This window comes from Nannospalax galili, unplaced genomic scaffold (genome assembly GCF_000622305.1).
Source record: "Nannospalax galili isolate Female #2095 unplaced genomic scaffold, S.galili_v1.0 scaffold5238, whole genome shotgun sequence".
Classification (NCBI taxonomy): domain Eukaryota; kingdom Metazoa; phylum Chordata; class Mammalia; order Rodentia; family Spalacidae; genus Nannospalax; species Nannospalax galili.
The window spans coordinates 139,568-152,106 of NW_008340934.1; the positions used below are offsets into that span (position 1 = coordinate 139,568).

Consider the following 12,539-nt stretch of genomic DNA (forward strand, 5'->3'; position numbering starts at 1 on the left):
TTACCAGGCTTGGGCCAGCAAGGCCAAAGTGGAGTCTGGAGGACCAGATTTAGCCTTCAAGATATGTTTTCTTTGGCTCGCACAACATTTTCTAAATTTGAAATAGTTGCCAACATTTGAAAATCCGTATTTCTACCTTCTCAGGAAAAATGGGGTGGACCATCAGGCCATCCAGCAGCCATTCCTCTTGCACAACATTTTCTAAATTTGAAATAGTTGCCAACATTTGAAAATCCATATTTCTAACTTCTCAGGAAAAATGGGGTGGACCATCAGGCCATCCAGCAGCCATTCCTCTGTGAGGAGTGCACTGGACTCTAGTAGCTATTTTTCCTCTCAAGACCCAGCCCAATGTGTTTTGCTTGTATCTGTTTCCTGTGTGGCCCCTGGTAGATGTGAGGTTTGTGACCCTTGACCCACACATTCTGTCTGCAGTGACCTTGGCAATTTTCTGATTGATGTCTGCTGCAAGTCTAATCTTGAGTCTTTTCCCTAATTTAGTGACAGATAGCGTGAAGGCATATTCACCTTTGGCCAGGAATAGAATAGGACAGCTCCTGTCTAGATTTTTGGTTTGCCTTGCAGAGCCTCTTCCTTCACAAAGATGAGTAACTGAAACATCCCCAGCCATATTTACACTGAATGCCTGTGGCCTCTGGGGGATGGCCCATCAGCGAGATACTTCCTAGCCATAGATAAGGGTAGATCATGTTTGGTAACACCAGGAGGACAGGAAGGAAGTCAGTTTTCCTAGCTGTGGCCGTGAGATGGCTCTGGCATCTGTGTGCGGTGGGCAGGATTTGCAGGTTCAGGTACCACTGTGTCATTTTTTGAGTAGGCACCTACATGTTTGTGGTTCACAATCTGACCAACTGTGCGTGCTAACCCTGGCACTTTAAGGAGGGAAGAAAAAAGGCACTAACAAGGCGGGTATAGGGAAACTCTATCACATTCTGCCCAGAGCCGCCAGAGCATAGGGGTGAATGACAGAGGGCTCTGAGGCAAGACCCTTGGACAGAAGCTAGGAATATTAGGAGGTCTGGCCTCAGTGATTCTCAGGCGGTGCACATGCAATGCCTGATGCCCGTGATATGATAGGAGTAGCTAGAACCAGTCCTAAGAAATAGTGCTGGTTATCAGCCCGTGGGGCCCAAGATCCTCAAATAATGGAGATAACCATCTGTACACACTTGAAGAGTGCAAGTATGGTACGCACACACACACACACACACACACACACACACAGTCATCAACAGAACAATCTGAGCCATTACACACACCCACATAAACACAGTTTTTATCCAGTGGCAGTCATAGAAATCCATACATTCCATCACAGTGGTTATCGGCGAGAGCCATTAGCTCATCACACAGGTGTTTAGCAAACATTGTCAGAGCACCTGAAGTCCTTTTTGGCTGCTAGATCTACTTAGTGGGAGAGTCCACACAGTACCAAGAAGTATGGAAGGAGAGAAAAGTAAAGTACGTCAAGAACTACAGCAGCAGCACGGTGCCAGCCTGCAGTGCCACCTACTGGCAAGAGAGGCATCTGCACCGTGCTTTAAGCACAAGATGTTATTGGTTCTGCTCCTTGTGTTCTGCTCGAGACAGGTGGCCTGCCTGCTGGAAAGCAACAGTATACACAGCCAGTTGGCAAACGGGTTCCGTCTTTCATGCCACCTCCAGCTGGGAGGGGCTGCCTGAAATGCTGGGAGGATAGCGAGTCCAAGTCCTGGCACAGGAAGGAGGACGGTCATGATAGGATGGTGGCAGCAACCATGGCTGTAGTGAAACAGCTTTCACACTTGCCATGTTTATAGTGGATTCTGGAACTTTCTGAGTTATAATTCCATTGTGAAGGTGCCTTTGTGGCTTACAACCTCATTTTACAAGAAAACTGTCATTTCAACTTTTGGTGGAGTTTGACCTCTCATTTGATCAGTACCTTCTGAGCTGAAGCCCTCTGGGAACCCTGTTCATGAACTTCTTGTTGATTTTAGAGTGTGTGTGGATGACTCCTTAGATCTCTGAGTTGGGCACTTTACTTTATCTAAAACTTACCAGTGCTTATCACTGCTCAAGAGGCCCCATGAGACCATTGTGGAGCTGAGTACACAGAGTTCCAGTGATCAGATGCTGGACAGCTGGCAAAACTTCCCATAGCCATGGTCCTGTTCAAGTTAATGGTCAAGGTCAAGGTCAAGTTCATGCATCAACTAAAATGCAAATTACAGTGGGCCATGGATCACTTAGAATCTTAAATCCTTGAATATCAAGAAAGGGTCAGATGGTCAGGGAGTGCCCATTTTGACTTAGCGGTGGAGCCAACTTCTGTCCTTAGATGTGGTCTGATTCATCCCACTGGGGTATGGGCCAGAGATGCTTGCCGTTGCCCAGTGGTCAGCAAATGCTCTCTATAAAAGGGCCAGATAATTTTCTTGGCTTTGCAGTTTCTATTGTGACCGTTCAAATCTGCTGCCATGGTGTGGAAACAGCCATGAACATCCACAAACTGTGGACATGATGTGCTAAAAATAATAGAAGCCTTCTTATGACAATAGCAGTATGTCCAATTTGGACTCAGGGAGCTGAGACTACCAAACCTTGCATTAGCTCAAATCCAAGACCTTTAACCTGGTTCCATAGAATTCGAGGTTGTTTGGAAGTGCTTCAGGGATGCTACAAATGTTTGGCTCTAATTTGAATTGTTGTTAGGATACTATAACTAAAATGCACCTACTTAGATGTACCCCAGCATTTCAACATGTGGAAAACCAACATGTTAGCTTCAGGTAAGTTCCTCAGTTCACCTCAAAATAGAAGTGTTTTGACCATCACTACACAGTATGGAAAACGATGGCCATTCAGATCCCAGCATCACACAAACAGGACTTGGAGTCCCAACCCTGCTACCTAATAGTGGAATGACTTTGGGCAAATTATGGTTGCTCCTTGAATCAGTATGGGCAGAACACCTCAAGAGTTGACACTAGCCCCAGTACTGATGCATCCTCTGGGAGGCTGAATTATGGAGAATTCATAGTGCAGGGCCAGGGCAGCTGATGTTGCCAAGGGATACTCAGGGACTTGGGACAGGGCTATTTACCACCTGCTAAGGAGGAATTTCAATATTCTCATTGTCAGTTTGGCTGAATGGGTGCACACCAATGAATAACCATGCATTTTGGAGTTGAACTTCTTGCTAGTGTCCATTTTCCTTCTGGTATATTCTGCTACATCCCCACTCACAGTTAGGGAAGGATTTGCTTTTTTTTTTTTAGATAGGGTTGGCCTCAAACTGGCTATGTAGCTGAGAACGACCTTGATCTCCAGATCCTTGTGCCTCCATCCCCCAAATGCCAGGATCTCAGGTATGTACCGCCATGTCTGGGTTATGCAGTGCTGGTGATTAAACCCAGGGCTTCCTACATGTTAGGCAAGCACTCTACCAACTGAGCTGCATCCCCAGCCCAGAGAGGGGTTTTTGCAGTAATCTTACCAGTCACAGTGCTTAATAACAGGGCTTCTGTTCTCTGAATGGCAGCTCCGTTGGGCATGGAACTCTGTTGGCAAGCACTTAGGACTAGTGTTCTGCCAGACCTGGGGATGTGGTACTTGCAGCTAAACAGGTCCAGTGTTCTGGAAGCTGTGGCCTCTCTGCCCCAGTGTTTCAGTCTGAGGCTGGGCCTGGAGCTTTGGTACTTACTTGGCTTTTAAACTTCCTAGTGACACACTAAACAATGTCCCTTGCTGCTGGGCACCTCCTCAGCCCTTGAGACCATCAGGAGGGCTGTCTGGCTGCAGCCAGAGCCTGCCCCCAGGACTTCTGGCCTTTTAATCCATCTCCAAAAGCTTTTGTGATGCTCATGTGTGGTTTCAGTAACAGAATTTAGACCTTTAGTGTTTCTGTATTACTCAGGGCTGTCTGTGTCTATTAACAGCGGCTCCAGTGAATCTGCAGCTTTGGCTGCACCTTATCTTCCTGCTTCCAGCAGCCTATGTTCCTGCTTCCTGAGAGAACTGGCTCACGGTGCTCATCACGAGGGCTAGACCTCAGGAGTCCCAGAGTCTTAACTAGGCATCATCTGGTGCTGTGTCACAGTACACAGGTCCTCCCTGCCCGGGCAGCCTGATGAAATTCTCTGAACAGCCTCACAGCTGTTCTTATGACGACTGGCCCTGTGAGCCTTGGGGGCTCCTTCAAAGGGGCGATTGTGAATTCAGGGCAGAAGGCTTTTGTGTGATCCAGTCAAGATGGAAGGTGACCTGAGGCTGAAATCTCTCTCCCACCTCCTTTTCATTTCCTTGCAGCTGCTTTTAGGTTCCACAGCATCTCTGGCCAGGCTTGGAGAACTGGAGTGGAAGAAGGTCCTTTCTAGGCCTCCTCCCCTGCCTCAAGACCTCTTAGTCTTGCCAGGAGGGCCATGGCTGTATGATGGAAATGACCTTGTACAAATAGGTCCTTCATCCTATACCCTTCCGGGTAAAATAATGTCAGTGGCAGCTATGGCTGGTGTTTGCCTCACACCCAGCTCAGTCTTCCAGGAACAGCCTCTGCAGACTCTGGCACTGGCAGCACAAACACAGCCCAGTGTTTCTCTTCTGGCCCAAACTGGTGCTCATTTTCAGAAGACCTTGGATCTTTCTTTTTCCTCCATCCTGCAGCTGTTACCCTTAACCACACTGCCTAGAACACGTACTCATTCAGATCCTGGGTCAAATGCCTAGGGACAGGGGTTAGGATCTCCAGATTGTCCTTCACCCCACCTCCAGGTTCTTGCCCTGCCCTTCTGATGATGCCTCTGGTTTTCCTCACTGCTGGGAGTCAGCAGTCAGTGAACACACAGATGTCTGCTTGATCCTTCCTGTCTTCCTAGGGAAGCAGCCATCCATGTTTCCACCCTTCCTCTGAGGATCAAGGCGTAGCAATTGAAGAGGCTGACCATCACTCATCCTGTGGTGGGAATGCTCCCCTGGGGATGGAGAAGAAGTTGCTGCATGGGTTCATGTAAAGGTGGAGTAGTCACTGGTGACTACTATTTCAGAGAGGTCAGCTCATCCCAGAATCCTTTGTACAGCACCCTGGTGACAGCTCATCATCTCTAGGGCAGCTCTGACCGGCTTCCACTCACTGTCCACTGCAGGGGAATTGTGCTAGTGCACACTCAAGTCATTCCTCTCTAAGATATCACTTCCTTGACACCTTTGGTCTCAGATCAGACCTCCTGACACTTCCCACTTCTCCCTGCTGTACCCTTAGCCTCAAGCTCAGCCTGGACAACCACTCACTTCAGATCCTGAGCTTTCTCCCAATTTTGGGCTAGAGTTCTGTTTCCCCACTGGCAGGACTGCCTCACAGCATGGTGGGCGGAAGTGACTGGAAGACCCAGGGCTGAGGTGAGAAGGTTGGAGACAGAACAGCCAAACTTTGGCTAAAAGCTGAAGGCAAAGGAAATCCTCAACAGCAAAGCTCCACTCTGGGAAGAGCCTGCAGTGTCCCCTGCTGGCCAGAGGAGAATTTGCACATGGGCTACATTATGCCTCTTCCTCCTTTCCACAAACCTACCTGACAGCTGACCCTCCAAGGCTCAGATTAGCAAATCACAGGAAGCTATAGGTTATCTTGTCTAGTGGTTTCCAAACACTGGAAGTTATAGGTAGGGCTGCTGTGGAGTTCTGTGCATATTGTCTGTTTGGTGGGCCTCAGGGCTGAGACAGGGTAATGGGGCTGAAATCTAGCCTATGTCCTGGGTCAGGCTGGGCTCTCTCTTTGTAACTCATTCACCTGGGCAGGGTGTTTCCTGGTAATCTTCACAAATGAGGTATGTGCTAGGAGCCCTGGCACAGAATGATTAATTTAGTGTATAATGTTATAAAACCAAACCTCTCTGGCTGAAGGACGGCTTGAAAATTATCTAAAAGATTGGGGGGCGGGGCGCTGAGGCCCACCAAGAAGAGGGACTTAAGCTATGCTGGCCATGCCAGGGCAGAACTTAGATGCCATATCCATCCTCTCTCACAGAATAGTATTTGCACTGTATGAGCTAGTTTTCATCCCTTCTGCATCCTGGCTTCTCTGACCCTTTCACCTTCAGTTGCACTGATTTCTCCTGACATCCAAGCTACCTTGCACAGTCCTGCTATCCCAGCCAGGATTGTGGCAGCATTTGCCCAGGAGGGATGGTGATGGTGCTGACCCTGTCTTTATAACTTCCTACAGGTACCTCGCACAGAGGGATGAGGGCAGGAGGGAGGATGCTGAGGAAGTAGAAGAGTTCACCAGACAAGGAACTCTGTGCTGAAGTGTGACAGGGTGCCTGGAGCAAGGTGGCTCAGCTACTGTGCAGCTGGAGCTTGCTTTGCAGGCAAAGCCCGCCGGGGTGTCTGCGCCACGCCATAAGGCACATGAGCAGCCACTGTGCCCATCTCCTGAGCCCCAGTCACGTGGAACATCTGGTCATCAAAGAAGATGTGTGGGCGGATCTTCTCAAGAAGAGGGCCCTTGGGTGCTCCAGCAAGGAATAAGGCCTCATCCGTTTCCAGGCCCCAGCTGCGCAGGGTCTTGAGGGCTCTGGCCCCAGAACTGGCTGCACTGCGGGCTGTCACCAAGTAAGTGCGAATTGGGCACTCCAGCCGCAGTCCCTTGGAGTAGAATTTCTTCTGCAGTCTACCCAGTGCCTCCAAAAAGCCCTTTAGAGGGCCCTATGGAAAGACAGAGGGACACCATAAGGTCACTTTCTCTCTCTCTCTCTCTCTCTCTCTCTCCTTTCCCTTTTTTCCTTTGGTCTTTTCGAGATAGGGTCTCCCTGTAGCTTCAGCTGGCCTGGAATTCACTATGTAGACCAGGCTGGCCTCCATCTCGCAGAGATCCGCCTGCTTCTGCCTCCCAAGTGCTAGGATTAAAGGTGTGTGCCACCATGCCCAGCTTTTTAAAAAATATATTTTATTTATTATTTTTATTTTATGTGTATGAGTGTATTGCCTCCATGTGTGTAAGTGCACCTGTGTTATGCAATGCCCATGAAGTCAGAAGAGGATATTGGATTCCCCTGGAACTGGCTTTATGGGCAATTGTTAGCTGCCTTGTGAGTGCTGGGAATCCAACCCAGCACTCACCCTCTGCAAGAGTAACTGGTGCTTTTAACCATTGAGCCATCTCTCCAGCCCTGAGGTCACTTCTCTCATTTACCCTTTATCCCTAAAGCACTCATGTCCTGTTGTTTGGGCTAGGAAATCTCAGGACCTCTAAATCTCTCTGGTAGATCTGCTCTGCCTGTTCTGGCCCCTCTGCATCATAGGGCCATAGGTACCTATTGTCTGGGGGTCTGTCTTATTGTGATTGAGGTTGTGTCAGAATAACCATAACCAGGGCAATTACCTATACCTATCTGTTCATGCTATATCTATCTGTTCATGCTGTTCTCTAAGTGTGGCCTTCTGTGCCCATCAGTGAGGAAGACATTAAAATTAGCTAGTTATGGGCCGGGCGTGGTGGCGCATGCCTTTAATCCCAGCACTCACCTTTAATCCCAGCACTCGAGAGGCAGAGGCAGGTGGATCTCTGTGAGTTCAAGGCCAGCCTGGTCTACATGTAGAACCCTGAGACCCTCTTCATTCACCCGCTACCTCCCAATCCCTCCAGACCCCGACTAATTGCTCTTTTAGCTTCTGTAAAATGCTTGGCTGCTGCTTTAGACATGCCTAAACACGCCCTGGCATGCCCTGACTCCCACCTGCTATTCCCCCCCCTTCCAGGAAACTATAGATTAACCAAGCCTGAGCATAAAAACTGCCCTATAAGGTAAAAACGGAGACTCCTGGCCCCACAGGTAACAGTCAGCACATTGCACAGCCCTGAGAATAGCACCTACCAATAAGAAACTTCCAGGGCTGTATCTTATACATCTAATTGGTTTAAAATTATGTTGGCGCGCGTGGGCTCCTTGAACCAACCAAAATGTATCTTCGGTATCCCCCCCCTTTGTCTAAAACCTATAAAAGGCTCCACTCTCCCTTACTCTGGGCTCTCAGCATGGATCTGTTGAGTTGGTGAGGTCTGAGAGCCGGAGCTTAAGCCCGAATAAACCATAAACCTTTGCTTTTGCATTTTTGTGTGTGGGTCCTCGGTGGTCTTTTTGGGGTCCAGTGGATAGTGAGTTCTAGGACAGCTGGGGCTACAGGGAGACCCTGTCTCAAAAAGACCAAAAAAAAAAAAAGTTAAAAAAAAAATTGGCTAGTTATGATGATATGGGTACCTGCCAGTCAGAATGGACTCCAGCCGTAAACATCTAGGACAGATGGGCCAGTGTGTAACTGCTGCCCATGGACAGACATGTGGCTCAAGGTGTCAGGCTCAAGTTGTCTAGGGTCAGGGAAGTTCCCACAACAATGAAGTTACTGAGGGCATGTGAACAAAGCAGTACATGGTGTTGTAGAACACAGCTTATTTCTAAAGCAATTGGATAAAAGAGAAGATAGCTTCTAGTGTTGGAGACCTTCCCTGGCTGGGTGACTTAAGTAAGCAGTGGTCTTCTGGCCCCAGCTGACCACTTAGTGGGAAAATTGTCCTGCCCTGGGCATCTAGATTTCTCTAAAAGCTTAAATTGGAATACCTAGGCCCACTGGAGAGGGCCACTGCTTGATCCATAGGGAATTCCACCAAGCTCCAGGACAGATTCTGCTCTTAGGACAGAGCCACTGAGAACTTTGAGGTTCCCTGAGCCATCTAATCAAGGCATGGTGAGAGGTGGCCCAAGGGAACCTCTGCCCAGCTTCCCCCCAGCTACCATGGCAGGGTTACCAGTTCAGCTCTTTGTGTCTTCCAGGGAAGGAAACAAGTGGCTCTGGGAATGGGCACTTATCAAGAAGGGTGGGGAATCTCAGGAGCGACCATAGCTTCAGAGAGAGTGAGAATTTTAGGGAGGGGTGGAGACTTCAAAAAAGGCTGGAGTGCTCAGAATGGGGGTGGAGGCTTCTGAGAGGCCGATAGAGATCCCAAAAGGGGGATTAGAATAACAAAGAGGAGGCCTAGGGAGAGGCTTCAGAGAGGAGCTTCGAGACACTGGAGAACCCCTGGGGTAGAGGATCTGATCTGAGAGCGGGGTGGGGCTCAGTGAAAGTGTAGCATCTCATTGAGAGGAGCCTGGGTTCTAGTGAGAGAGATGAGGTTTGAGATTGATAAGGATTTAGCCCTGAGCTGGGGGTTTAAGCCAAGAGCAGATTCTGGGGAATGAACTTGTCCTACTTAGGGGTTCTGGGGGTATAAATCACCTGGGCCAAAGGTTTGTTCTCATGTGTCTTCTCATGCTCGAAGAATCTGTCCAGTCCATGGGCCTTCACAATGCGTTCCGACTCATCTGAGAAAAGCACAGCATCCCCATCAAAGGCCACGCGCAGCTGGCTCTGGGACACTACCACGTCCCTGCTGGGACTGAAGATGGTGGCAGCTGCAATCCCTGAGGCAGAGAGAGACAAGCAGGAGAGGATGTCTCGGCTGTCTTTGCCCTACCTGTTCCCCCAGGACCAAGGGTAATGCTAAAAGAGGTTAGTGTTGAAAATATTTAAAAACTGGTAGTTCATGGACACTGACCATAAGAATGGACAGCACCTGGATGTGGTGGCACACACTTTTAATCTCAGCACTCTGGAGGCAGAGGCAGGTGGAGCTCTGCAAGATTAAGTCCAGCCTGGCATACATAGTGAGTTCCAGGCTAGCTGGGGCCACAGGGATATCCTGTCTCAAAAGACCAAAACGAAAAAACAAAAACAAAAAACAAAAACAAAACTGGTATTTCATGGACTGGTAGCTCACTGGCTACCAGATATCAGCTGGATGTGGTGGCACACACCTTTAATCCCAGCATTCTGGAGGCAGAGGCAGGTGGAGCTCTTCGAGATTAAGGCCAGCGTGTTCTATATAGTGAGTTCCAGACCAGCCAGGGGTACATAGTGAGACCCTGTCTTAAAAAAAAAAAAAGAATGGACAGTGGCTCTCTCTTTGAGGCAGCACTTTGAGGGGCCTTATCTATGCCTAAAGGCTGCCCCATTAGTTGCTTCTTTGTGGAAGGATGTGAGGGTGTCCTTGGGCAGGAGGACACTGAAGAGCTATTTATCAACCAGTGTAAAGGAATTTCAACACTTTATCACTGAGTAGAATCATGCTGCTGTGGACCAGCCTTGTGGGGTTGAGATCTCAAGCTGTAGTGGGGGAAGTGTGGGTTTGGACACCCCATCTACAGTAACCAAGGCATCCAAGTACACTGTATTTAGGGCATTTGGATTCAGACTGTCTGATAATATACATGGTCCTGGGAGGCAGTACAAGCTACATATGACAGTGTAGATAGACTTTTTGTAACCAGGATTTCTCTGGGAAGCAAGAATGCCTGCCAGGGACCAAGGCTCCAGGTTAGAGCCAGCTGAAACCCTTCAATGGTCTTCATCTCTCCAAAGGCCACTTCTGCCCTGCTCTTTGGGACTCTAGAATCACAGAGGCAGACTTAGCAGAGCTTTAGTGAGTAGTGCAGATCTCACAGCAGCTTCCCTACCTTGAAGATGTCTAGGGCAAGATGTCCTGAGCATCAGGCCACATACCTTCTCAGCTCTGCCAACCTGATGCCTAGGTGATGTAGAACCCTACTCTGAGCAGGATCTCTCTCCTAACCACCTTTCTGTCAAATTCCAAATGCACAGAGGCACACCTACATGCTGGTTCCCAAATCCCAACCAAAGGGTGTGACGTGTCCAGGGAGATGCCTTCAGGATCTTGGTTAAAGAAAGCCTCACAAGGCAGGAGATAGCGTGGAAGAAAAAGAGGGTAGTTGACAGGTGAACCTCCCACTAGTATTCAGCCTGAGGTGCCCTTCCAGGAAAATGGGCAGTCAGTCTTTCCTCCTCTATGGGCTTTTGTTGGGAGGACAGAGACTATGGCTATCACCCAAAACCCTTGAAAAGGGCACATGGGATGGACTTGACTTTGTCAGTACTTGCATCTGAGTCTGCTAATCTCACCCCAGCACCAACCAGTTCAGCTTCTGGAGATGATGACTATTTTTGAAAGTCTAGCACTCAGGGCTGGATATGAATCCCCTTCTTCACTGGCTCAGAGAGGGGCAGAGGCTTCACATGGTCACACAGGAATCAAAACTCTTACCAACCCAGAGGAATCTCAGAAAGGAGTAGCTTTTGGGCCAGTAAGAAAGGTTCCCATGGAAACATGGAGGCTGATGAATAAATACAGTAGGGCAGGAGATGGGAAAGAGGATTAAGTAGGGCTTTGTTTTCAGTTTATAAAACAGATCGTGGGAGTTTATACACAGATCCCCTTCCGGTTACCTTGGCAATCCCCAGCACTTGTCCAGAGCTTCAGAACCAGGCCTCCCACTACTGGGACCCCTTTACTGAACTTCCTGTATTCTCCCTCCTCACTCTGACTTACCCTCGTCAATGGCTTCTCGAACTTTTTCTGCATCCGCTGACAAGTAGAGGTTGGTATGATAGGCCTTGAGGTAGCAGATGGGGCTATTCCCACCTGTCATGCAGAACCGCTCGATGAACAGGTCTGAGGAGGTAGAGAGTACCCAGATGAGGTCAGAGTCAATCCTCAGACCCCAGAATGATCTGTTTGTGCCTAGTGACTGCCTTCTTGAATCTGAGTGCTGGGGCAGCAGAGTGAGTCTCTACAATTTTAGGCTAGCATGCCTCCTCAGGTACCTCTAGCCTTCATCAGGGAGGTAAGAATAACCACATCTGGGGCTGGAGAGATGGCTCAGCAGTTAAGAGCACTGGCTGCTCTTGCAGAGGACCCATATGGTGGCCTAAAACCTTCCATAACTCCAGTTCCAGGGGATCTAACACCCTCTCCTGACCTCGGTGGGCATTGCACGACACTGGTACACTTATTTACATGCAGGCAATACACTCATATACAGAAAATAAAATTTAAAAAAGATTAAAGAGAATGATCACATCTCTGGAGAAACTGTCTGGCTCGTAGTCACCTCTCTTGTCAGGGAATCACAGAGCTGTAAAAGATGGCTCCTGCAGTTATGAACTGTGACCCTGCATTCCTGGTCATAGCTGATTGGATAGAGGCAGCTCAGCCAATTAGATTCCCAGCCTGGGCAGACAGGAAGCTTGTTCCCATGGCTACAAAAGTTGTAAAGTATTTGCTGGTTGACAGGTGGCTGCTGTTCTCAGCCCATTGAATTACTGTCACTACCCCAGTCTCTTACACAAGACCTCTGTGCTCCTCATTATCCACAACAGAAAAGGTTCATACTCAAGCCCATGGGGATCCTCCAGGGTATTACTCCAGCACTGAGTGGTGCCTGTTCTAATTACTCAGCACCTATCACACAGATAAATATTAACATCACCCTCACACCCAGAAATTTGAAATCAGTGTTATAAAATGCCAACTGGGGGATGGGGTATAGCTCAGTGGTTGAGCTCACACTTAGCATACAATGGCTCTGGTTTCAATCACCAGCAACCAAAATAAAATACAATAATTCTTTTCCCTTCCCTTCCCTCCCCTC

At 48.7% G+C, this 12,539-nt stretch overlaps 1 protein-coding gene across 1 annotated transcript in view; it reads right to left on the reverse strand.

Annotated features, from left to right (window-relative positions):
• Positions 1-192: 192 nt before the first annotated feature.
• The window catches only part of Nt5c1a (5'-nucleotidase, cytosolic IA), a 22,367-nt gene continuing 10,020 nt past the window's right edge, over positions 193-12,539 (reverse strand). Inside the window, exons 4-6 of the mRNA XM_008836206.1 lie at positions 11,438-11,560; positions 9,271-9,455; positions 193-6,702 (exon numbers count right to left, since the gene is read on the reverse strand). Of these exons, the coding sequence (XP_008834428.1) occupies positions 6,337-6,702; positions 9,271-9,455; positions 11,438-11,560 (674 nt within the window). The 3' untranslated portion in view covers positions 193-6,336. The remainder of the gene's footprint in view (positions 6,703-9,270; positions 9,456-11,437; positions 11,561-12,539) is intronic.